The 26,305-nt window shown below is 46.9% G+C and overlaps 1 protein-coding gene across 8 annotated transcripts in view; it reads left to right on the forward strand.

Annotated features, from left to right (window-relative positions):
• The first annotated feature begins 1,290 nt into the window (after nucleotides 1-1,290).
• Nucleotides 1,291-26,305, forward strand: part of CNOT10 (CCR4-NOT transcription complex subunit 10) — a 50,714-nt gene continuing 25,699 nt past the window's right edge. For 6 of the 8 annotated variants that reach the window (XM_040964044.1, XM_040964064.1, XM_040964047.1 and 3 more), the window contains exons 1-10: nucleotides 1,291-1,443; nucleotides 9,275-9,369; nucleotides 10,745-10,906; nucleotides 14,098-14,248; nucleotides 15,466-15,608; nucleotides 17,330-17,416; nucleotides 17,868-17,951; nucleotides 19,836-19,953; nucleotides 23,347-23,496; nucleotides 24,299-24,501. In XM_040964044.1, coding sequence (XP_040819978.1) covers nucleotides 1,422-1,443; nucleotides 9,275-9,369; nucleotides 10,745-10,906; nucleotides 14,098-14,248; nucleotides 15,466-15,608; nucleotides 17,330-17,416; nucleotides 17,868-17,951; nucleotides 19,836-19,953; nucleotides 23,347-23,496; nucleotides 24,299-24,501 — 1,215 coding nt within the window. In that variant the 5' untranslated portion in view covers nucleotides 1,291-1,421. Of the gene's footprint in view, nucleotides 1,444-7,252; nucleotides 7,579-9,274; nucleotides 9,370-10,744; nucleotides 10,907-14,097; nucleotides 14,249-15,465; nucleotides 15,609-17,329; nucleotides 17,417-17,867; nucleotides 17,952-19,835; nucleotides 19,954-23,346; nucleotides 23,497-24,298; nucleotides 24,502-26,305 lie in introns of those variants that run through there. The other 2 variants (XM_040964055.1, XM_040964038.1) reach the window with 2 other exon arrangements.

Consider the following 26,305-nt stretch of genomic DNA (forward strand, 5'->3'; position numbering starts at 1 on the left):
AGAAAAAAGTGGGTGCGTTAAAGATTACTACAATTTAAAATTTAAACGTCTCGAAGAATATACTGTAGCACAGTACAAACAGGGACTGATGACAGACGGCATGACCACTGGGCAGGACTCCCAGTGCCCACTGGAGTCCTGGCGGCCAGGTTTCTGTTCTGATCCAGCTCCCTGCCAATGTACCCAGGAAGGTGGCAGGAGACGGCCTAGGTCCTCAGAACCCTGTATGCACGGGCGAGACCTGATGGGGTTCCTGGCTCCTGGCCATTCGGGGAGTGAGTCAAAGATGGAAGATTCTGTCCCTGTCACATAAATAAATACGTCTTTTTTTTCTAATTCTTTTTTCCCCCCAATTATAGAATGGGAATTTCACTTGGATCTTCTACGTGGGTGGAAGGGACCCAGACACTCGGGCCATCTTGCATTCCTTTCCCATGAGCTGGACTGGAAAGGCAGCAGCTGGGTCTCAAACCAGCGCTTATCCGGAATGTCCATCTACAACGGCTTAGCCTGTGGCACGGCAACGCCGTTGGCCACCAGCAGCATTCTGAATTAAAACAGAATCAGTATTGCTTTCTCCTTTTTCCTTTTGCCATAGGTTACAAGGAAACTCGGCAAGTTGTTTTTTTTTTTGGCACTTTGTTAAGTGTTGTGCCCAAAGTCAGTGTGTGTCCTTGTCCAAGGGCAACGCCATAAAAGCCGAACAGCGGCTCTCCTGCTATTTAACAGAGACACAGTTAGCAGACTTTTTGTCCAAAGTAACTTTTTTTTTTTAAGATTTATTTTTATTGGAAAGGTAGATTAGATTCTCAGAGAAAAGGAGCCCCAAATTCCTCCGGGTTTTCCACATGGGTGCAGAGACTGAAGGTTTTGGGACGTCCTCGACTGCTTTCCTAGGCCATCCTAGCAGGGAGCTGGATGGGAAGTGGAGCAGCCGGGACACGAACCGGCCGTTGCAAGGTGAGGATTTAACCACCAGGCTACAGTGCTGGGAACACCACGATGCCTTTTAATAAAGAAAAGCTGAGAAGCCTAAGTCACATCAGGAACCACCGCCCGCCGCCCTCAGCGCACGTCCGGCGGGGGCGGGGCGCGTAGCCGACGCCAACGTGGGGCGGGGCGTGGTCTGTGCGGTTCCCACGCCGCGCGGAGAGTTGGGACAGGGCCCGGCTGCCGGAAGTGCCGTGCGCCGGGCTGCCGCGGGGCGGAGACGCTGCTGCGTTGCTAGGCAACGCGCGCCCGCTCTTCGTCACTTCCTCAACCCGTCGCGGTCGGCCCACTCTGCAGGCCGGAACCTGGCGGCCCGCTGTCGGGGTGGGTCAGCGAGTTGAGGACCATCGGCCAGGGCCCGGCCGGCTGGGGGCCGGCAGTCGGGGGCCACGCCATCTGCGGGGAAGCCCCCGAGCCGCGGCGGCGGGAAGATGGCTGCAGACAAGCCCGCAGGTGAGGAGCGCGCGCGCGCGGCGGGGCCCGGGGACGCCTGGGCGCGGGGCGTGCGGCTCCCTCGGTCCCGCGCTCCGCCTCGGCCGTGCCTGGCCGGGGCCTTGGAACCCCGACTGCAGGAGTTTTGTGCACTCCGGTACGGGGCGAAGCGTCCTTCCAGCCCTCTCCCGGGTAGCTCGGCCTAGACAGCGTGCGCCCCCCGCGCACTAGTGGCTCTCCAGTGGGAAAGGCAGCCGACCCTTGGAAGGTCACCCTGGCACCCACCAGCTGCCCTTCCCGCTCGGTGCCGGATGTTGGGGCTCCTGGACCGGTCCTCCGTAAGTGACGCCCTGTGGGATTAACTTTGCCAGCAGCGCTTAAATGGGCGTCAAATGTTTGCGTGTCTCTCCATGATCCCCTATCTGTTCAGCGCCTGTATTTATCCTCTGGTCCCTCAAGATAGCTCCTTTGTCTTGTTGGTTTTCTTTATGCGTGATTAGCCCTCCTGCCCCTTTCCTAGAACCTGCCCCTTTGAGAAATACGAAATCCCAGCCCAGCTCTGGAGGGTCTCCTATGATGTCTGTAAGAAATCTCTGTGGTATCTAGGTTTGACTGAAAGGAACCTGAGTTATGTGACTCGGAAGTGGTCAGGACTTAATTTTACAGACAATTCCATTCAATCGAAAAAATACGATCTTTCCCGTGGTGTACGTTTTTGGTGGGTGCTGGTGTCCGTAAGTGACAAAATGAACTTGAATGTGAAATTCAAAGGAGCCCCTCGGAAAATAAGTGCTGGTGAAAAAAGTCATTAGAGGATCCCTTCCAAATTGAAAGAAAAGCAAAGGAGAACATGGTTACAATGTGATGGAATGTTGCGGTTTCAGGAAAGTGGGCCACCCGGGGTGTTCTTTGAGCGGAATTCTGAATGGACTGACGCAGCAAGCTCTACGAAGTAGGAAGGAATGGATGGGAGGATGGTATAGGCTGAGGGCTGACCTGGCCTGTTTGTGGCTGGACAAGGGGTCCTGGTTCTCTGGAGTCCCTTTCCCTCCTTAGTAAACCAGGGATATGTGTGATTACACTGGAAATCGTAATTCCTTCTTGTTGGGGGGTGTGTGGTCAGCAGCTTCATGTGCAAGTCTGTTTCCTGTAACTTCTCACAGGATGTCCCCTTTGATGACCATTTGCATGAAGTGCACCCATTTCTTTGGAAGTAACAGGCTTTCCAGATCTGGTCCTGCTAATTCCCTATGTACCGCTTGCTATACTAATCTATAGGACCCATCAGGTTTCTTAACTGGGAGAATTGCAGTATTATACGGTATATTTGCAGGGTTCTAATAATGTGTGTCTTGATTGAACCCTCTCTTACTGGTTACAAACACTTCCCCTCAGTGGGAATGGGGTGGTCTTCTAGAAACTTTCTCCCGGTTGTTAGAGTCTGGTTTGGAGCAGTTTTGATCCTCCAATTTACCCTGTCTTACCCAGTTAGGGATCCCTCTTGCACTCCTGTTTTCTGAGGGGGCGCCCAGGGGTCCTTTCCGACCTACAGAGCGCAGGATCTGGAGCTGGGCCCACCCAGTCTTTATCTGAACCAGGCTTGGGCCAAAAGACCGAAGATGCATGGATTGGTTCTTTACGCAAATAACACACTTCATCGTTTTTTACCTTTGTTCCTGGTGTGAGGCGTGTCCCCCAGGACCCCAACATTGTCCTCGTTCAGGGATGGCAGAGGGACCCGTCATTGGTTGCTTCCTTTCCGAGGCCTTTTTGTTATTATTTTTTTAGATTTATTTATTTTTATTGCAAGGACAGATTTACAGAAAAAAGGAGAGAGGTCTTCCATCTACTAGTTCACTCCCCAGGTGGCCACAACAGCTGGATCTGAAGCTAGGAGCTTCTTCTGGGTCTCCCACACAGGTGCAGGATCCCAAGGCTTTGGGAGCTGGATGGGAAGTGGAGCAGCCAGAATACAAACCAGTGCCTGTGTGGGATCATGGTGTTTGCAAGGGGGAAGATTAGCCACTTGAGCCATCACATTGATGGGACCAATGTGGGGTCTAGAGTTCTTAACTATTTTCCACTGTTTTCTTTCCCTTGTGCCCTGTTTGCTGACACACTATCTCAAGTTTCCCTGTGATCTCAAACTCTGCTCTCCAACAAAGTGGAGGTTTCTTGCACAGTAGTGTCCCCACTTTGTCTCTGGCTAGTTCCTTCAAAGGAAAACAAGATGTGGATCAGGACTCCACGCTGCGTTTATATGTCGGGTATGTGTCAGTCACGCAAACTTGACCTTCAGAAACACCCAACCAACCAAGGCTGTACTCACGCATGAGGCTGTCTCTTGCCGTGGTGTCTGCTTTTTTCTGTGTCACCTTCAGTTTCTTCCAAGTTAGACTCAAGCTCCTCTGTGGCCTTCAGAGTAGGTGGGGCACACAGAAGTACCCTTCTGTCGGAGTCCCACAGCACCTGGGCACGCAGGTCCCAGATGAGTTCCTTAGTTTGTGGAAAATGTCTTCACCTGTGCGGACATAGCTTGGCTCAGGAACTGCAGTGCAAGCTAGGCCTTTCAGCTTTGTAACAACCTGTGTCTGATGAGCAGGCAAACTCGATGCAGTTGAACCCAGCACGCAGGCTCCTCCCCCAGTCCCTCACTGGCTGAGTCCTTGGGATGTACCATCTTCCCAGCCACAGGCTCCTCCCCCGGTTCCTCATTGGCTGAGTACTTGGGGTCTACAATCTTCCCATCCAGGACCCAAGTTACAGTTACCTTCCTCCTTCCTTCTCTAGAATTTCCTCTTGTGAATTGGCTACTCCTTAGCATCCTGTTGACCTAACGAATTTTGCTATGTGTGTAAGCCAGTCAACAAACATTTTTGAAAATGGACCAATAGATATTGTCTTATATCCTTGTCTGCATTTCAGCTATTGTAGTTCTACTTTGTGTCTCTTAGTATGTATATGTTTCACAAGTAAATTAGACTGGTATGATTTTTTTCTGTTCCTGTCCATTGCATTATCACTGCTGCCTTTTTTAAGTTGTGAAGCCCTCGTTGGGTCATGTCATTGTCCTGCCTGTAAACTTCCGGCCGTCCTGATTTGGAGCATCCTGTACCTCCTCTTTATTGCAGGTCGTGAGCTTCTTTGCTATCTTTCCCACTGAGTTTTGTGTCTCGGCCCATCCAACTCTACATCAGAAATGACTGACTGTTGGCTTGAGGCGTTCCCACAAGTGTTCAGGAGCTGAAAGTCTGGTCCCTTGATGTTGATGGGAGAGATGGTGCAGCCTCTAAGGGGGTCTGCGTGTGGCATTTGTCCTGGGCGTAAAGCTGAAGTAAGCCATGTCTCAGCTCGGCACCCGGCTCCAGTTCCGGCCACTGTGCTCAGCTTCTTGCCTCACAGACCTTGGCAGGCAGTGTTGGTGGCACAGTCACCGGGTTCCTGCTTCTCACAAAAGAGACCAGGATTGAGTTTGTGGCTCCTGGTTTCAGTTCCAAACTCTGCAGGCGTTCGGGAAGCAAATCAGCTAGATGAGAGTTTGCTGTTACATTTGACTCACTTCTTCAAAATAAATAAAGGCAGGGCCTGGTGGAAGGCAACTAGCTACCCGGGGCACTGTGGTTGGAACGCGTTGATGTAGTTCTTCAGGACTCCAGTTAGTTCCCCAAAATTGTTTCAGTATTGATTACATGGGGGGGGGGGAGTTGCAACCAATGTGGAGCTCTGACTGTGGTGGAGAGGGCCAGGAGAGGGAGGTGGATGAGACAAATGCTTAAGTCTTTCCTCCTGTGTCCCGGTTGGGGGTGGAGGGATGGCTGCACCATTCTTTGCTGTCCAACTGTGTCAACACTCAAGAACGGTAACAGTTACTTGTCACTGTGCAGACCCTGATGTGGGGAAAAATGAGCTTCTTCCAGCTCAGAAGTGGAGCGGCTAGGACACAAACTGGCACCCAGATGGGATGCCATGCTTGGGGGTGGAGGATTAGCCAGTTGAATTGTTACACCAGACCCAAAAATATATGTCTTAAATATGTATTTTTATCTGTTCTTAGGTTTGGGGTTTTTTCTTTTTTTTTTTTTTTCAACATTTTTATTTGAAAGGCACATTTACAGAGAGAAACATAGGGAGCGAGCCCCCATCCTCTGGTTCACCGTCCATATGGTCAAAATGGCTGGAACTGGGCTGGTCTGAAACCAAGGAGCCCAGAGCTTCCTCTGAGTCGCCCATATGGGTGCAGGGGCCCAAAGACATGGGCCATTCTTCACTGCTTTCCTGAGTACACCAGCAGGGAACTGAATTGAAAGTAGAGCAGCTGGGACCCCAACTAATGCCCACTTGGAGGCGGCGCCACAGAAGGAGGCCTAACCTATTAAGCCTTTTGCACAGCCCCATGTATGTCACTTTAACCCCATAACGATTCTTCCCTCCCATCCAACTTCCTCCATCCCTCTGTTTTTTTTCCCTCTGACTTTCTTTCTTCTTTTTGCTTTTAATTTTTTGTGATAACATACTTTCATTTTGTAGTCATAGGCTTAGACCTCCACTAAATAATCTAACGAAGGAAAGACCGCTATTCTGCAAGAGAAGAAATACTGTGGGCAATAACTGTGTCTCGCATGACAGCTCCGCTCACGTACATTATTTTGTACTCTATGTCTACAAATCAAAATGTGATTGGTCTTTTGGGATCTGAATTATCTTTCTAATTTTTGTGGCCTCCAGCTGCTTCCATCTGGGTTGTACAGGATTTCATCCTTGTTATAGCTGAGTGGGGTTCTGTCTTACACATATGCCATATTTTCTGTAACCCGTCACTTTTTGATGGACATCGGAGTTGATTCTAAATCTTAGCTATTGTGGCTATAACTGCTAAAACATGAGGGTGCAGATAACTTTTTCATATGCTGGTAATTTCCAGGATTGGGATGGCTGGGTCATATGGTAGACTATTTTCAGACTTTTTAGTGATCTCAATATTGTCTTTGCCTTGGTTGTACAAGTTTACATTCCCACTAACAGTGTGTTAGAGAACCTTTTCCCCCACATCCTTAACAGCATTATTTTTTTTTCTGATTTCTGGATGATAACCTTCTTTTAAAAAAAGATTTGTTCATTTTTATTGGAAAGTCAGATATACAAAGAGGAGGGGAGACAGAGAAGAAGATCTTCCATCCACTGAGCCACTCCCGAAGTGGCCGTAACGGCCGGAGCTGAGCCGATTTGAAGCCAGGAGCCTGGAGCCTCTTCCCAGATCTCATATGGGTGCAGGGTCCCAAGGCTTTGGGCCGTCTGCTTTCCCAGACCACAGGCAGGGAGCTGGATGGCAAGCGGAGCTGCTGGGACACAAACCACCACCTGTTTGTGATTCCAGTGTATACAGACAGAGGGTTGGCTAGTTGAACCTTCTGTGAAGTTTCAAAGTGACATCATTCTTGTTTTAAGCTTTGTTCCACAGAGGTGTCATTGGTACTTTTGTGGTTCTAGCAACTCATTTCCTAGGACTTTTCTGAGAGTGTTCCCTGCTGGAATGTCCATAATGACCCGGGCTGGGCTGTCACCAAGGCTGCGAGCCTGCGTCTCCCCGGGAGTTGACTCCAATCACTGGAGCCATCACTGCTGCTTCCCCGGGTGGTCCGAAGGGTGCGTTAGCAGAAAGCCCGAATCAGGAGCTAGAAGTGGAAATTAAACCATGTGAGATGTGCAGGTCTTAACCTGTAGGCCAAACACTCCCTCCTTAGGCTTTTCAGTATTCCATATTATTTGGGGATATTCTCTTTCCTGGAACATCATTGGCACTTGAGCCAGTAGTCGTCCTCCAATCAGATTTGAATTGTTAACATTCTGTGTTGGAATGTGTCTGGGCTTCAGTTAACTGACTTTTCACGGCCTTAACAAAGCAGTGCATTTCTTCTCTACTTGATTCAAACCAGAAAGCAATTACCTGGTTACAAATGAAGCCCGTTGGCTTAAAGAATGTCAAGGTGTGTGGGACAAAGGGCTCTGTTCGCCCGGAAGGTCAGCCCTGCTCGGTGGGCCAGAGCAAAAGGAAAGTCAAGCTTTTGGATGAGCGGTCATACACTCTGTCAATTGGCAACGGAGATTACTTTTGGACAAATAAAGACACTTTGTGGAATTATGTGCAGTCTCTATCTGGTAAGGCGCCAACAGTTTTAATTAATGAACATTTAAAACATTTTTAAACTGATGACAAACATGAATACTCATTCTTTGTGAGAAAGTTGGGAAGTATACAAATCAGCCGTGAGAATTTTTACATTGGGGTGAGGTCACGTCCTGACTCCTGCTTCTGACCCAGACTTTAATTAAAAACGCCATGACCTAGTAAGTAAAAAAGGCAAGGAGGGCTTCTGTAGTAAAAGAAACTAAAGTTACCTAACAGCCAGGGGGAAATATGTGAGACTGGATTGAGAAAGCAAAAACAAAGCTGTAACAGTTTTCTTAGGGGCTGGCACCATGGCACAGTAGGCTAGGCCTCTCCCTGCGGCACCCACATCCCATTAGGGCACTGATTCTTGTCCTGGCTACTTCACTTCCAGTCCAGTTTCCTGCTTGCTTTTCTTAGTGTAATCATTTACCTTGTTTATGTAGGAGACTACCCTTAGCCTTAGTGCTGAGGAATTGAGGGGTTAAATGCTATAAACTTCAAGTGACTTAAGGAACACTCTAGATGTAGCGAGCAATAAAAACACATGTACAAACATGTTACCAAATGGGAGTCTCCATTTATATGACGTTCACGAAATGATAGGACTGTTAACTTGCAGGGGGGAGGGAGCAAATTAGTGGGAACTACAAGTAGGAGGGGAGGAAGTGTTATGTGGCTGTGAAAGTACAAAAGAGTTCCTTTGTACTTTCCTTTGTCAGTGGGAATGCGCATCTCGCCTACATCTCTGTGCTCTGGTGCTGGAAGGTGTTACACTGGGCAAACTGGGTGAGGGATACACGGCGACTCTGCATTATGTCTGAAAACCGTTGTGATTCTGTGATTCTCTTACAATTAAAAGTTTAAAATGAAAAAGGATTAATCCAAGTGAAGCAGAAATCAAAGTGGATTGTAGACCCTTTCCATTTTCCCTTAAGGTATGACAATTTTCAACACTGAAAGTTTGCAGCACGAGTGGTCGCAAAAAGATGTTTTCAATTCCTAAAGAGTGTTAATAAGGACTAACAGCTTGCATGTTGAAACGCACCTTGGGGAAGGCAGGAGATGTCACCACACAGGTGTCCTGAGTTTGGAGGCGGCGTGGCTAGGATCGGCGCTGTTCCTCTGCCTGCCTCCAGGTTTTATCACTGTCAAAGCAGTGAACGCACGTAGAAAGGGCTGAACGCTTTCTGGTGACTCGTATGTTACTTTACAAAGGCGAGCTTGGCCTTTCTGAGAACTGAATAAGCATCCTGTTGTCTCCATGGAGCGTGGTTTTGAGAGCTGGGTTTCTTTTGCTCACGTGACATCACCGCATGCCAAGGCTTAGGAATCCCTGGAAGATGCTGTAGCTTTATGTCCTTGTGTGTCCAGGGCCCGGGACCGTTTCCTGTATGTGTGTGGGCTCTGCATCTTGCCGGGTGGCAGGTGTAATACTGAGAGTGTGCATCCTCAGCTCGAATGCCCCATTCCAAGTGTGTGTGGCTGGCTTCTCATCTTTCTTCACCTTGACAGAAACCTTTCAAAGTTTCCAGGTTTGCTTCCTCATTTGTAACACTTATCAGTCCCAACTGAGAGTGCTTCAGTTCTGGCAACTTCCTAAGGAAGAAGACCCTAGGGGCTCTAGGGACAAATTAACCATACAGATTTGTGTCTAAAAAAACTATGTAACTTGTGTGCTTGCAGATCAGGGGGCAGAGAAGCATGAAGGGCCGGGTCAGTCGTCTGGCCTCACGGATCAAGAGAAGGAGTTCTCCACCAATGCCTACCAAGCGTTCACAGTAAGAAACTGCTTCTCTCTCTTTTGGCTTTTTTGTTTGTTTTTCAATTTTTATTTATTTATCTGAGAAAGCAAGAGACAGGGAGGGGAGACAAAACAGAAAGGTTCCACGTGTTGTTTGTTCCCCAAGTGTCTTCGGTGGCTGCGGCTGATGGAAAGAACCAGAAACTGGAAACTCAGTTGCTTGGACCATCATTGCTGCCTCTCAAGGTGGGCTCTGATGGAAACCTGGAGTCAGGAGCCTCTGGGAGGAGGAGGGATGTCTTAGCTGGCTCTGCGCCTGCGCCTGGTGTGTCTTTAAGTCTTAGATGCAGACTCGTACATGTGTAGATGGATCCTTCATTCCTGCTCTGTTCAGTTGGTCTTGAATGTACTTTAACACGCTCCTCTAAGCGTGGGTGGGTGTTGTGGTGCTGCCGCTTGGGTCGCCTGCATTCCACATCGCAGTGCCTGGGATCCAGGTGGAGTTCCTGGCTCCTGGCTCCCACCTGGTTCAGGCTGTTCAGGCATTTGGGGAGTTGAACCATCAGAGGATCACTCTCTTAATTTTTTTGTGCCACAAAGTTTTTCAAATAAACAAATGAATAAAAAAAAAAGGAATTGATTAGGGAAAAAAAAGTTACTGTCACAATTTTAGCTTTCCTGACATTAAATGATATGAAAGAAGATTTTATGTGATTATCAAGGATGCATGTATTGGGCCCAGCACGGTGGCGCAAGTGGTTAAGGTCCTCGCCTTGCACACCCGGGATCCCATATGAGCGCCGGTTCTAATCCTGGCAGCCCCACTTCCCTTCCAGCTCCCTGCCTGTGGCCCGGGAAAGCAGTCGAGGACGGCCCAAAGCTTTGGGACCCTGCACCCATGTGGGAGACCCGGAAGAGGCTCCTGGCTTCGGATCAGCATAGCATCGGCCGTTGCGCTCACTTGGGGAGTGAATCATCGGACAGAAGATCTTCCTCTCTGTCTCTCCTCTCTGTATATCCGCCTTTCCAATAAAAATAATAAAAATAAATCTTTAAAAAAACAAGTATGGTGTATATGAGCAGAGGAGTTGGGTACTTGAATATTCAAAGTATAAATACCAGAAATTACAACTTACTCATAGTTATATCTATCTGTATTTACATCTTACAGAGCGTACTTGTCGGCGGCAGAGTTTCAGTCTTGGGAGGTTCAAACACAGTTTCTTAATTGACATGAGTGTTGCTTGGTCTAGTCTCTTCAGTTAACATCTTTAGGGAAACTCTAACTTTCATCTTAAAGTTTTTAATGTTAAAAAAAAAATGAGTGAAGTTGGCTTGGACGTGCTCGTCGTCCTTATCACTGCCGTGTGAGTCCGTGTCTGATGTTTGCATCTGTGTGTGCTTTTTTGTAGTCTGGAAATTACGATGCCTGTCTGCAGCACCTTGCCTGTCTACAAGATATCAACAAAGACGATTACAAAATAATTCTGAACACAGCAGTAGCTGAATTTTTTAAAAGTAACCAAACAACAACAGATAATTTGAGGCAGACGCTTAACCAGCTGAAGAATCAGGTGATAATGCAAATAAATCTAACTATTAAAAAATGTTTTTTTTTTAAATTGAACTTGTGAAGTATGACTGGTTGAGGAAAATTAATTTCTTGATTGATATTAATGATATAATTTCTAGTGTGTGTGAAACATTTATTGGCATTAAATTTGCTTAGGTGAAGTTATTCAGGGAGTGAAAGATATGTCGTATGATTTTTTTTTGTTTCTGTTCTGTTGTTTAGTAGAAAAACATGACATTTGAATGGGCTTTGGAGTTTTTGAGAAGTGGAATTAGGTGAAGAGACTTGGCTGCACCTTGTTCATGACCACATAGATTGCTGTCTGGGTCTAGCATTTCAGATGAGGGCTGTTGTTACTCTGTGCCCAGGCTCTGCCAAGAAGCTTCGTGTGCCATCTCATTGACAAGGCACAGGGATGCTGTGCCATGTCTGCTGCTGCAAGTGAGGCACCCGGGGCACGGGTGGCTGTGTGCATTGTCGAGAGACAAAGACCTTCGTTAGTAAGCGCTGGAGGAACAGGGCTCTTGGCTGTGTGCATTGTCGAGAGGCATAGACCTTCGTTAATAAGAGCTGGAGGACCAGGGTTGTGTCTGCTTCCACAGCTGGTGCTGTCCGTTATGGCGGTAGGGGCTCTTGAAAGGCACGTGAAGCCTGTTGTGTTGTCATGGGTTCTGCTGCACTGTAACGTGTCAGCCTGAAATATGGTACAGTTCGAGGTAAATATCCCTCCGGGCTTTTCATAATTCTTTTGCTAAGTCATTTTTTAAAACCCTATTAAAATTCTTCAGCAAAAATGGAACCAGCCAGTGTTCATTGATTATTGGATATCAGAGTCTATTTGAAGCACTTACGCCTTATCTCCTAACACCCTTACATTCAGCCCTGTGGTAGCCACTTGCTGTCCTGGTTTTTAAATTAGGGTTTAGAAATCCTAATCATTTTTAATTATACAACTTAGTGGGGGGAGGAGCAGGGTTTGAACTAGACCACCTGACTGCTGAACCTGCCCTGTAACCCCTTGGTGTTCTTACGTGAAGACAGCATTGCATTTGTCGCTTCAGTGTTATTGCCCAGGACTTCAGCTGATGGAATTCTAGGGCCAAAGGAAAGGTGACATTTTTCTCAACCTTATGTGTGTCCTGTGACACTGCGCTTCCCCGTGGCTGTTTCCTTCAGAGTCAGCCTTGGAAATGTTTTTTAGAATAAGAAGTTGGTCCAAACTTGCTCTAGAACCAAGAAGCCTGCCTTCTGTTGGCACTTAATGTCTTAGGGGTCCTCTGAGCCCCCAGTCACGTGTCTTCAGGGCAGCGGCAGTCTTTCTGCTTCTGCCTTCATGAATGTTTTATCACTTAATAGCAGGTTTGGTCTGGCTTAAGTAGTTACTGGATTATTTTGGTGACTCAAGTCTCAGGAATCTGATTACAAATCACAGCTTGTTCTGAACTCTCAGGTTCCTCACCGTTAACCAAACCACGGTCGGGAAGGCCACGTGTGCCACAGCTCCGCCGCGTGATTGCAGGATATCTTACTCTTCAGGAATGAACTATATAGTATTGCACAGTAGTTTATTGCAGTCTTAATAATGGCGACAGATTCATTTTAATATAGGTAGAATTGCAGTTTCGTGTGTTACATGAAATTACGGCTGGTTTAAAAGCCTCTTGCCATGACTTAGAGAAAGTGTTAACAAGTGTTATTAGCTTTAAACCGTAAAGTGTTGCGGATCTTTTTCTTCTAATCATTGGAGATGTGCGGGTTCCAGTATAATCTGTAAGAGCTGCTTCTCACTGTCTTGTATGAGATAGTTGAATTTCTGCTTTTTATTGCTTTACAAAAAACAATCTTTTGTGTGGGAACTGCACTTGAAAATATATTTTCTAGCCATATAACCTTGGATAAGGTAGTATTCTATGCTGATTTTCATAATTATAAAATGGAAATATATCAGTCCTAGTGGTATAGAAGGATCTAGCCTGTAAATGTTTCATATGGCTGGCCTGGCACACAGTAAGTAGTTAGCTACTGTTAATTTTTAAATTTTGCTAGAGCTTTTACAAAATGGAATCTGGCTGTGTAATATCACATCTTGCATTTGTGGAAAAGACCATTTTGAATTCTGCCCACTCCTCACATAGCATTTTGCCTCTCATGAGACTACCTGGAGTCCTGCTGAGAAGCTGAGATGCGGAAGCTATCATTACAGTGACAAGGAAGAACATGGGCTTGTATTGTGCGTGGCATTTAATAGGTACCACCCAAGCTTTTTCTTTTGGTAAAGATTTATTTTATTTTTGGGCCCGGCGCAGTGGCGCAAGTGGTTAAGTCCTTGCCTTGCACGCCCGGGATACCATATGGGCACCGGTTCTAATCCCGGCAGCCCCACTTCCCATCCAGCTCCCTGCCTGTGGCCCGGGAAAGCAGTTGAGGACAGCCCAAAGCTTTGGGAGCCTGCACCCGCGTGGGAGACAGTTGAGGAGAGCCTAAGGCTTTGGGACCCTGCACCCGCGTGGGAGACCCGGAAGAGTCTCCTGGCTTTGGATCAGCATATCATCGGCCGTTGCGCTCACTTGGGGAGTGACTCATCGGACGGAAGATCTTCCTCTCTGTCTCTCCTCTCTGTATATCCGCCTTTCCAATTAAAAAATAATAAAAATAAATCTTTAAAAAAAAGATTTATTTTATTTTTATTGGAAACCCAGATAAACAGAGAGGAGAGACAGAGAGGACCTCGTGGCTAAAGTCCTCAACTTAATCATGCCGGGATCCTATATGGGCACCCATTCTAATCCCAGCAGCCCCACTTCCCACCCAGCTCCCTGCTTGTGGCCTGGGAAAGCAATGGAGAACGGCCCAAAGCCTTGGGACCCTGCACCCACGTGGGAAACCCGGAAGAGCTAGCTCCTGGCTTTGGATTGGCTTAGCTCTGGCCATTGCGATCACTTGGGGAGTGAATTATCGGACGGAAGATCTTCCTCTCTGTCTCTCCTCCTCTCTATATCTGCCTTTCCAATAAAAATAAATCTTACAAAAAAGAAAAAAAAAAGTGAGAGTGAGATCCAGCGGTCCTGTGGAAGCAGGGGCTCGTGCAGAGGAGGCAGCGCTGGCCCTGGGCTGCCGTTGGGTGTGGGCTACCTCACCTCTGCTCCTTCTTCCCTTCTGATGTTAGAACAGTCTCTGCTGGTCATTCTGCAGGTGCACTCAGCTGTGGAAGAGATGGATGGCTTGGATGACGTAGAGAACAGCGTGCTCTACTATAACCAGGCTGTCATTCTGTACCACCTGCGGCAGTACACGGAAGCCATCTCCGTTGGCGAGAAGCTTTACCAGTTCATAGAACCTTTCGGTAGGTCCTCTGTCGGGCCAGGAGCTTCCTCACAGCTCCTGGTGGCGTGGTGGGGGGCTTTCCTGTACTTTCACCTAGCATTGCAGAGCAGTCATTTTTTTCTAATGTTTGCTCTTAATGGTTAGAAAGATAAAAAAAAATTTTTGACCTTCAGATGAATGCAGGTTTTCTTTCAGCATCTCTTCCCAGGTTTTGAAGGCGTCCGTCAGAAACACGGCTGGAAAGTGGTGAAGACGTTCTGACTTGGCTGTGTTTTCTTTGCTTTTGAGGTCGGAACAGCACCTTGTGTACCGGCTCCCTTTCCTCCTCTGCACCTTAAGGATGGAATGTTTGCCATGTTAGGGGGGCACGCAGTGGCTTGCTGTGTTTTTACATGAGTACTCTGGAGCAGACAGTGTAGAACTTGGTTAGTTTTTGGTTATTTTAACTAGGTTCTCTGTATTAGCCTCAAATGGGAGTGGTATGCAGAGTGAGGGCAGAGGAAAAATGAGGGCACGGAATGTGGTTGTCAGTGAGGACAGGTGACCAGTCCCTGAGGGATGGCATATGCAGAAGACCCCGTGGCCAGCAGCACTGTTTGGGAGAGAAAAAGCAACTTGGGACATGTCCAGTTCTAGATTAAAGCAGCTGCCCTTTAGGGCGGTCCTTCACCAGGGTGCCTTTCTCCTCTTTGGCGCTTCTGCCTCTGAAGGCCTCGTGTCTGCATTTCCTTCTTGGCAGCCTCAATTTTCTGATGCGCTCCAAGCAGCACCTTATGACTCCTGTGCCTGTCATCAGAGTGTTTGCTTTTCTGTCTTTGTGGCAGTCTGTTTCCTAGCATCATGAGCCTTTGTGCAGTTAGAGGTGAGCCCTGAGAGGGCCTCTGGTCCACCCCCTGCCTTCAGGCAGCTCAGGTGGGCTCCTGATTGTACAGATCAGCCAACTGAGGTCTCACGTGGCAAGTGCTTTCCAAACACCACACATCCAGTAAGCAGCAGAGTAAGTGCTGGGATGCAGATCCGCTGCCACCTGATGTCATACCCTTCATTACAGATGCTGCCATCACTGGACTGGGCAGCCAGAGCGAAGCCTGCGGCTCCCTGTGTGGCTCCAGGTGCCGTGGGCGCGTCTGAGTGGAGACTGAGCTGCGCTCTTCCCAGCTGTGTTCTCCACGTGGGTGTGCGCGGGAACGGGTGCCTCCTTTGAAGTGTAACTTTTGTCTTGCCTTTTTCTTGCAGAAGAAAAATTCGCCCAGGCCGTCTGTTTTTTGCTTGTAGACCTGTACATATTAACCTACCAAGCTGAGAAAGCTTTGCATCTTCTTGCGGTGCTGGAAAAAATGATTTCCCAGGGCAGCAACAATAAAAATGGAAAGAATGAGGTGAGTTCCCCCAGGAGGTCAGAGTGAACACTACGATTGATGTTTGTGGTTATTGCAAAGTAGTATTTTAAAAGCTTCATTGGGATATCATTCAAATTTCATAAGCTTCCTTGTTTCAAACTGTCCAGTGTTGTTTCGGTGCCATCACAGAGCTTCTAATTATCACCACTAATGAATTGCAGAACATCCCTTCTACCCAAGGAGACCCCAGTGCGTTAGTAGCAGTCACTCCCCACTAGCCTGTTTTTTTTTTTTTTTTTTTTTTTTTTCATTTTCTTTGAAAAGTAGAGAGAGCCAAAGAGGTCTTCCATTCACTAATTCACTTCCTAATTGCCCACAACAGCTAGCGACAGGCCAGACTGAAACCTGCAGCCTAGACCCTCATCCGAGTCTCTCGCATGGGGGATAGCCTTCCCTACGAGCCATGACTTGTTGCCTCTCAGATTGCAGCAGTAGGAAGCAGGATTGGGAAGCAGAGCTGGGAGCCAAAGCAGCCTCTCCAGTGTGGGATGCAGTGGTCCCCGGTAGCATCCTAACGGCTGCGCTGAATGTCCACCCCTGCTAGTCTGTATTTAGTCTCTGGGGATTGCCCATTCTGGGCATTTCATGGAAGCAGCATCATGTAATATGTGTTCTGTGGCATCTGACTTCTTTCACTTAAGGATAACTATTTCAATGGATTGGTGCTGTGGCCTACTGGGCTAAGCCTCCACCTGCAGCACTAGCATCCCACATGGGCATTGTGGTCACATGTGCAGAACTTGAGCACTGTAGTTGCCAACAGCGTGACCTGGTGTTGACTATGTATGGGTGGCTCATGCTTGAAGATGTTTGAATACTTAACTAGAAAATTAAGATTAGGAAACTAGTGCCATGACATAATAGGCTAAGCTTCCTCCTGTCACGCTGGCATTCCGTATGGTACCAGTTTGTGTGCTGGCTGCTCCACTTCTGATCCAACTCCCTGCTCATGACCTGGGAAATCAGCAGGGGAGAAGTCAAGTGCTTGGGCCCCTGCGTCCACGTGAGAGACCTGGAAGAAGCTTCAGGCGCCTGGTTTCAGATCGGCTTAGCTCCACCTGTTGCACCTATTAGGCAAGGAACCAGCATATGGAGGTTCTCCCTCTCTCTCTCTGAAACTCTGCCTTTCAACGAAAAAAAATAAATCTTAAAAAAAAAGAAAGAGGCCCAACTTTGTGATACTGCAAACTGCCACCTGTGATGTCAGCATCTCATAGGAGGAGCAGTTCAAGTCCCAGCTGTTCCACTTGCGATTCAGCTTCCTGCTGATCTGCCTGGGGAAGTACAGAAGATGAGCCAAATGGTTGGACGCCTGTCACCCATGTGAGAGACCCTGATGGAATTCAGGCTGCTGCCTTGAGCCTGGCCTGAGCCTGGCGCAGCCCTGCAGGTTACGACCTTTTGGGGAGTAAGCCAGGGAATGAAAGGTAGTGATGAGATCTGTTCTGGGTTTTAGAAAGATAACCCGAGTAGTAGTTGTGTTGGTTCAGACAAGTGTGTCTGCATGCTCCCGGTCCCCTTGTGCTAAGTGCCTGCGCGTCCCCCCCCAGATGGCTGAACCTGAACCTCTGGGGACAGACCTGAGGTGGTGTGCTCTGAACTGCCCCTGAGGTGACTGAGATTAGCTCCCTTGGAAAGCACTGATGTAAATTATCCAGAAAATCCTCACTTTTGACTGATGATGTTTTACCTCCTTTTAGACAGGTAATAATAGCAACAAAGACGGATCAAACCATAAAGCTGAGAGCGGCGCTCTGATAGAAGCTGCGAAGTCAAAGATACATCAGGTAACGTACATTTTGAAGGGAAGCCATATATTCATGAATAATGAAGTACTAAATTACTACAAGCAGTAAATAACTCAAGGCATGCATATTTATTTGACTTTGAAGTATTATTGTTTAGGAGCCTGGGAATATAATAAATGGCAAAGTGTCTGTGGAATTTTCTAGCTCAGGCTTGATTAACCAAGTACAGAAAAGGGTTGATAGACTCTTTGGAACCTAAATACACACTTCATTCTACCTATTTTTGGTAGAATATAGCCCAAGGTCTTTTGTAGTATATATCCCAATACTATAATCAAAATAAAGTGTGATAATTTAAGACTTGCGTTTGTTGTCAGCTGGCATGATTATGTGGTGAATAGCCTGGGTTTGTTTCATTAACTAGAAGATAAAACTTGGCACATGCATAAATCTGGTGCAGTTCTTACGTACTCAGCTTTCCCTTTGACAGTACAAAGTAAGAGCTTACATCCAGATGAAGTCCTTGAAAGCCTGCAAGAGGGAGATCAAGTCGGTCATGAACACGGCTGGAAATGTAAGTTTCTCCTGGACTTTGGTTTTTCAGTTTGCTGCTCTTAGCCTGTGAAAGTTTGTCAGTTTTAAATATATATGTATATTTTTTACTATTTATACTAGCAGGAAAAAAAACATCTTTTTATTACAAAACTGAAAAATAGTGCTCCTGCTGTGTCTGTAGTTGTCGACTGTGCCCGTAATTCACAGTTGTGATTTCTCTGAGAGGCAGAGAGAGGCAGCTCCCAGCTGCACGTTCCCCTCCAGGTGCCCAGAGCAACCGGAACTGGGTCTGCCATCGTGGCCGCCTCCCACCGTCTACATTGGCAGCACGCTGGCGTCTGGAACCGGAACTGGGACTCAAATCCAGGCGCTCCCGTAAGGAGTTGTGCTAGAAAAACATCTGCTCCTCGCAGAGCATTTTATTTATTTATTTGTTTGTTTGTTTTTGCTTAGGAGGCCTGTCTCCTCTAAATGTAGCCTATAAATTCTTTTCGCTGCTAAGTGTGATGTTTTATTCTAATTCAGTTAAAATATTTTTCTATTATTATGTATGTAGGTTACTTTAGAGTGTTTCGACATTGTACTCAAAAACATTAAAAGTTTAATAGTCAAATTATAGTCACAAGCTGATTTTTTTTACTTGACAATAGCTTTGATTTGAAGAATACTAAAATATTTGAGATATAAATACTTCTTCTTTCCACTCATTCCAGTTTCATCTTCCATTGATAAATAATTTTGAAGATGATACGGGGAAGAAACTGGATCATGAGCAATCTTGATGCTTTCCAATTCTAAGAGTATAAAGTCATGAGGAGAAATAGCTGGAAATGTCAGGCAGGATCCAGACGAGCCACTGGCTCTGACTGCAATGACTTTTTAAAAAAACATTTATTTTTATTTCTTTATTGGAAAGTCAGATATATAGAGAGGAGAGACAGAGAGGAAAATCTTCCATCCACTGATTCACTCCCCAAGTGGTTGCAGCAGCAGGAGCTGAGCAGATCCAAACCCAGAGTCCAGGTGCTTCTTCTGGTCTGCCATGCAGTGCAGGCTCCCAAGGCTTTGGGCTGTTTTTGACTGCTTCCCCAGGACACAGGCGTGGAGCTGGAAGGGACCTGGAGCAGCCGGGATATGAACTGGCGCGCATATGGAATCCCAGTGGATGCCAGGCAAAGCTATTGTGCCAGATTCCCCCCCCTCTTTTTTTTTTTTTTAATTTTTGAGAATAATGGTTTTAGCTTAGACATAAAGCTAAATCAAAAGAGCAGCAAGCCAGCGATTTCTACACCTTTTTTGAGTTGTAAGATAATTCTTGCCTTCAGGGAGGCCAGAATCATAGAGAAGAGACAATGGAAAAGGCTTGACTCCTACAAGGAGTCTTAGCACTGCTGAACAGATTGGCAGCCACAGATGGGCGTTCTGTTGGGAAGTTCTCCCGTTCATGGAATGGCTGTGATTTCCTAGTTGGAAGAGTGTTTGGTCACTAGGGTTCTGATGGAAGTTGTGTCTATATCCTAAGATGTAAGGCAGCTCACTGGAGTCTCGCAGCCATTCTAATGAAAGAACCAGTTTGTACTTTCAAATTGGCTTCCAGTTGGTTTTGTAACGTGTGAAGGCAGTCTGTGCTCTGCAGCTGTGTTCTTGGGCATGTATGTTGCTCCTTCTTAAAATGTTTTTCTAGAGTTGAAGGGGGTGCACCCTTAGTAATTCTTTCTAAGACCTGCTCTCTAATAGGTTTCATTTTTAGATTGTGAGCTCATGGAGAATTTGGAGACTGTAGTATTTGTGGCCATGACTTAGCTGACATATTTATCCTCCTGGACACATTCCAGTGAAACAGTATAACTTCAATCTTGCATCTAAAAGCAAACAATAACTAATTTCTGTGTTTTCTTTGCAGTCGGCACCCTCTCTGTTTCTTAAAAGCAATTTTGAGTACTTAAGGGGAAATTACCGAAAAGCTGTGAAGCTTCTGAATAGCTCTAATATTGCTGAGCACCCAGGATTCATGAAAACAGGTAAAAAATTCCTGAAACATCAGTGTTGTTTTTCTTTCTAACTAGGAGATACCTTCATCTTTGGGTTTTGCTTGTGTTTTCCTGGATCGCTCTTCAATGCCTTATGCTTTGGGATTTTTTTTTTTTTTTAAGATTTATTTATTTTTATTGGAAGGTGGGATATACAGAGAGGAAGAGAGATAGAGAGGAAGATCTTCCTTCTGATGGTTCATTCCCCAAACGACTGCATTGGATGGAGCTGAGCACATCTGAAGCCAGGAGCCAGGAGCTCTTCCAGGTCTCCCAAACAAGTGCAGGATCCAAAGACTTTGGGTTGTCCTCGACTGCTTTCCCAGGCCACAAGCAGGGAGCTGGATGGGAAGTGGGGCTGCCAGAATTAGAACTGGTGCGATCAAGGCGAGGACTTTAGCCACTAGGCTGCCATGCCATCCCCAACTTATGCTTATTTTGATATGAAAATATTTTCAATATTTCTGCTCCAGAAAGACTTGTTTGTATTTTAGTGTATGACCTCTTTGCACTTGAGAGGTAGCATTATTACTTCTCTTTTTTATATTTGAGAGAAAAAGTGAGGTAAATGAAAAGCAAAATAAAAGAATGAGTGAGTTTTAAATATATATGTATATTTTTTACTATTTAAAAAATAGTCCTTGGGCCCGGCGTGGTGGCGCAAGTGGTTAAGGTCCTCACCTTGCACGCCCGGGATCCCATATGGGCGCCGGTTCTTATCCCGGCAGCCCCGCTTCCCTTCCAGCTCCCTGCCTGTGGCCCGGGAAAGCAGTGGAGGATGGCCCAAAGCTTTGGGACCCTGCACCCGCGTGGGAGACCTGAAAGAGGCTCCTGGCTTCGGATTGGCTCAGCTCCGGCCATTGCGGCTGCCTGGGGAGTGAATCATCAGATGGAAGATCTTTCTCTCTGTCTCTCCTCTCTGTATGTCCGCCTTTCCAATAAAAAAATAATAAATAAATCTTAAAAAAAAAAAGAAAAAAGCTTGCCCTTGTGACTTGGGGCTAGAGGCCAGAGCTGGAACCTGGGCAGATTTGTATGTTTATTTGAAAAGCAGATTTACAGAAAGAGTGATAGATTGATTTCATCTGCCGGCTCACTTCCTAACTCAGCAGCCAGAGCTGGGCAGGACCAGAGCCTGGTACCGGATCTGCCCATGGGCGCAGGAGGCGAAGCCCTGGAGCCACGTTCTGCTGCTTTGCAAGGCACGTGACCAGGGAGCTGGATTGGAAGTGGAGCAGCCAAGGTTCAAACAGGCGGCCATCTGGGATGCTGGCAATGCAGGTGATTGCCTAACTAGTTATGTCACAGCACCAGTACCTCACGTTTTTGTTAATAGTAAGTTAGAAATTTTATCCAGGGGATAAGTTCCTGAGGTTTTGCTGTAAAGTGAAAGCGTTGAAGGAGGTGAGACAATGTTTTTACACTTTGGCTTTGTCCTATAAAAGTAGTAAATAACAAGATTATTTAGACATTACTATATTTAAAATATATCTTTTGAAGATTTATTTGATAGGCAACATAATAGAGGAAGAAACAGATAAAGACCTACTGATGCAGTAGCCAGGACTGGGCCAGGTGGTAGCCAGGAGGCTGACCCTCCACTGAGGTCTAAAATATTTCTGTATGACTAGGAAGATAATTATTATTATTTATTATCTCAAAGCCTTCATGAATTGCTTGATACTAATGTTGCAATAAAAGATAAAGTTTGGCTGACATTTAGGTTTGTATCATTGCTATTTTATGAGGAGAGAGAAAGGAAAGGAAGTTACTTAAAAAGTAAGTATGAGGCAGGCGCATGTCACGGTGCTTCCAATTCCACTTGGCTTGCCTGCATCCCATATTGGAGTGCCTGGGTCTGGTCCTGTTCTCAGCTTCTTGCACACCTGGGGAGGCAGCAAGTGTAATCTCAGGTAGGTAGGTAGCTGCCACCCATGTGAAAGCTCAGATGGAGGTGGAGTCTGCTGGCTCCAACCTTACACAGCCTCAGTTGTTGTAAGCATTACAAAGTGAGCCAGCAAAACTCCTAAAAAAAGAAAAGAAAAAACATATATATATATACACACACACAGACAAAGAAATGAGGGTAAGCTAGTGGAAATGTTTTGAGATTGGCACTGTGATGCAGTAAGTTAAGCTACCATGTGGCAACAGCATCCCATGTGGGTGCCAGTTTGAGTCCTGGCTGCTCCACTTCCAACCTAGCTCCCAGCAGATGCATTGGCAATTCAAAATAAGATGAGCTGAGTGGGGCCTGGCGGCGTGGCCTAGCAGCTAAAGTCCTCGGCTTGAACACACAGGGATCCCATATGAGCGCCAGTTCTAATGTCGGCAGCTTCACTTCCCATCCAGCTCCCTGCTTGTGGCCTGGGAAAGCAGTCGAGGACAGCCCAAAGCCTTGGAACCCTGCCCCCACGTGGGAGATCTGAGAGAGGCTTCTGGCTTCAGATTGGCTCAGCTCTGGCCATTGCAGCCACTTGGGGAGTGAACAAGTGGGCAGAAGATCCTCCTCTCTGTTTCTCCTCCTCTGTGTATATCTGATTTTCCAATAAAAATAAAATCATTTAAAAAAGGAAAAAATGTAATTTTTAAAAAAATTATATATGTAGGGCCCGGCGCGGTGGCGCAGTGGTTAAGGTCCTCGCCTTGCACGCCCGGGATCCCATATGGGCGCTGGTTCTAATCCCGGCAGCCCCACTTCCCTTCCAGCTCCCTGCCTGTGGCCCGGGAAAGCAGTAGAGGACGGCCCAAAGCTTTGGGACCCTGTACCAGTGTGGGAGACCCGGAAGAGGCTCCTGGCTTCTGATTGGCATAGTATCGGCCGTTGTGGCTCACTTGGGGAGTGAATCATCGGATGGAAGATCTTCCTCTCTGTCTCTCCTCTCTGTATATCCGCCTTTCCAATAAAAAATAATAAAAGTAAATCTTTAAAAAAAAATTATATATGTAGATTGGTTTCGATTCTATTTGATCATAATTTCCAGTTTCTACACAGTGTTTCACTGTATGGAAGCAATGCCACAATTTGCCTTTTGGTAGAGTTACTAAAATTAAATCAGACAAGAGTGAGCAGCTCAGAGCTCTTCCTTGCCATGTCAGGGGGAGCCAGCAGGTGGGAGATCCGATTCCTCCTCTCTCTTCCCTTTCCAATAAAAATGAATCAATCTTTTTTTTTTTTTAAGAAAATAGTAATGGTTTTGGGAGTATACAGTATTTTCAGACTTCGCTCTGTGTCAGGTGCCTATGAACTCTTCAGAAAGGACTGAGTGGAATTGCAAGCAGCATTCCCTCGTCCTGGATAAACCAGATTCCTTCGTGAGAAGCATCAGACCCTGAAACTTTTCTGTGAAATTTATTGGTGTGTTTTGTTCTTGTCTTTTGCAGGTGAATGCTTGAGGTGCATGTTCTGGAATAATCTTGGTTGCATCCACTTTGCTATGAGCAAGCACAATTTGGGCATTTTCTACTTTAAAAAGGCCCTACAGGAGAATGACAATGTCTGTGCCCAGCTCAGCGCAGGGAGCACTGACCCAAGTAAGTCCCACACTGGCCGAGGCTGTGTTTGCTACTTGGGAAAAGCATGATTTTATTTGTTTGTTTGTTTGTTTGTTTATTAGGATTTGCTTGTCTTGAAAGTTGCAGAGAAGCGGTGGGGTTGGGGTTGGGGTTGGGGGCCGTGGGCCAACTGGAGATCTGTCTGCTGCAGCCTAATATGCTGAGCCACAGCACTGTGCGAAGCCCAATTTAAGGCGTGTCTGGGCAGACGTGTGTGTGTGTGTGTGGCCTTACATAGGTTAGCAATGATCCTGCCTGCCACGTCTGTCTCAGGACTTTTAATGGGTGGTGTTTGTTTGAGTAGCAAGAATTTTGGAGTGATTTTGAACTGCTTAAAAATTAGCTATATTCTTTTTTCCTGAATTTGAAAATCAGGAATCAGTAAAGGTAATACAAGACAGAATGTTTGATTAATCAATGCTAAGTATCCTAGTCTCTGTTTACTTGGAGGATACTCAGACTCTTCCATTTGCTGGTTGACTTTCCAAATGTCTGCGGCACCCAGAGCTTGGCCATTCTGAAGCCAGGAGCCTGGAACTCCATCCAGGTCTCTCACAAGGGGGGTTTCAGGGAGGGGGAGGGTCCCACCCACTGTGCTGTGACCTGCTGCCTCCCAGGGTGCCTCTTAGGGGGCTGTGCCAGCAGTGGCTCCAGGCCTGATCCCAGGCCTGGGGGCTGAGGTGGAGCCCACCCTTAGTGAGGGCTGCTGTTACCCTGAAGGGAGTTGATTGCGTGGTGGTGTTCCGAGATGATAACATTGTCCTGTCCTTTTTGTCACTAGGCAAAAAATTCTCGGGAAGACCCATGTGTACGTTGCTCACCACCAAGAGGTACGAGCTGCTATATAACTGCGGGATTCAGCTGCTGCACGTTGGGAGGCCCCTGGCTGCCTTCGAGTGTCTGATCGAAGCCGTGCAGGTCTACCACGCCAACCCTCGCCTGTGGCTGCGGCTGGCCGAGTGCTGCATTGCTGCCAATAAGGGGGTGAGTGCTGCTCCAGCCGGGCCTTCCCCCGCACTTGTTCCACAGAAAGCAGAAAGGCACGCGATCGTATCATATCCACGTAGAGTATGCAACACATAATAAGGCCTCCTCCCGCTTCGAAGCTTCAGTGAACTTACACGTGTTCTGTTCTTGAACAGTTGAGGGGGAAAAGCTGGGTTCACAAAGCCGTGTGTTCACATTTTGATTCTCAGTGAGTGTGACAGGTGTCTGTGGCTCTTGGTCTGTGTGCCGCCGTGGAACGAGTTGCCGCTGGGATAAGGTGGTTGCTAGGCAACCTTTGATGTCAGCTGCTGGGTTGGGGGCTGAGTCTCTGGTGACAGGAGGATGCTGTGTGTGAATCAGGCGATGATCAGAGTATTATCAATGACAGTATGGAGAAGAATGCGCTAAAACCGCATCACATGTGCTACCTAGAGTTTTCATTTTGTTGTGATGACTCATACCAGGGTTTGTGGCTTCTCTCTCCTGCCACTTGCTTGTCCCTTGTGGACAGAGGCTGGGCCAGCCAACATGAATGTCTTTACCTTGATTGGCTCCAAACGACAGTGGTTGGCAGCGTTTTGAATCTGCAGGTGGGAGGTAGGGGAAAGACAGGTTGCATCACCCCATTTCCGATCTGCCCCTGCTGTGTTGTTTGGGGTGTGATTGGGAAGGGACACCATCCTGGGGTGGGAGAGGGTGAGACACTCCTGGCAAGCCACGCTTGCTGAGCCGCAGCACAGGAGCTGAGGGGGTTTAAAGAAGCGTGTTGGTCTGGCAGTCTGACCTGGGGGAGTGAAGTCTTGTATGCTCTGAGTGTACCATTGCAGGAGAGATGGGCCATCTTTGAAAGGCTGTAATGATTTATTTCACTGTACTTTGTTTTCTAAAAGTCCGGTTTCTTATTTAGGTAATTCTTAAATCACTTGATAAGTAATTCTAAGGCCTGTTCATACTTATTAAAAGTAAAGGGACCTCCGAGGTTGCTTTTACTCTGCAGTCAATCCGTGAGTTTAAGTGTTGGGATCTTTACAAAGTTTCAGGAAACCAGGGACTTAATTTCTCCTAGGACTAGAAAAATATAGGAAAACTGGATATTTTATTTTAAAATTCTGATGTACCTATTTCATTTGAAGCACAGAGATAGCCAGGCACACGTTTCCTACTGACTGGTTCACTGCTCAAATGCCCACAGTGCCCAGGGCTGGACCGGGTTGGACCAACGAGCTGAGGAGAAAGTCCAGGTCTCCCACCTTACCTGAGCTGTCGGCAGATCCTCCGGGGTCTGGATAAGTAGGAATCTGGGTCTCACTCAGACCCTTGTGATGTAGGATGCCGGTGTGGCACCAAATGTCTGCCTCAGTTTTTAAACTTACGTATTTGTAGAAATAGTACTTTTAGGACTATTATAGATTCCATTGTGTTTAAAACATAGCCCTCTATTTTTCTCTAAGAGATTTTCTATTTCAAAAAAATTTAAGATTTATTTATTTTTATTGAAAAGTCTTACATGCAGAGAGGAAGAGAGACAGAGGAAGATCTCTACCCGTGGATTCACTCCCCAAGTAGCCGTAACAGCTGGTGCCAGTCCAGTCTGGAGCCAGGAGCCAGGAGCTTCCTCCAGGTCTCCCACATGGGCACAGGATCCCAAGGCTTTGGGCCGTCCCAGGCTACTTTCCCAGGCCACGAGCAGGGAGCTGAATGGGAAGCAGGGCAGCTGGGGCATAAACCTGTGCCCACATGGGATCCCAGTGCAAGGTGAGGACTTTAGCCACTAGGTCACCGTGCCGGGTCCTTTTTAAAA

The sequence above is a fragment of the Ochotona curzoniae genome, unplaced genomic scaffold, assembly GCF_017591425.1.
Source record: "Ochotona curzoniae isolate NIBS_2020 unplaced genomic scaffold, NIBS_Ocur_1.0 contig_1302, whole genome shotgun sequence".
Classification (NCBI taxonomy): Eukaryota; Metazoa; Chordata; class Mammalia; order Lagomorpha; family Ochotonidae; genus Ochotona; species Ochotona curzoniae.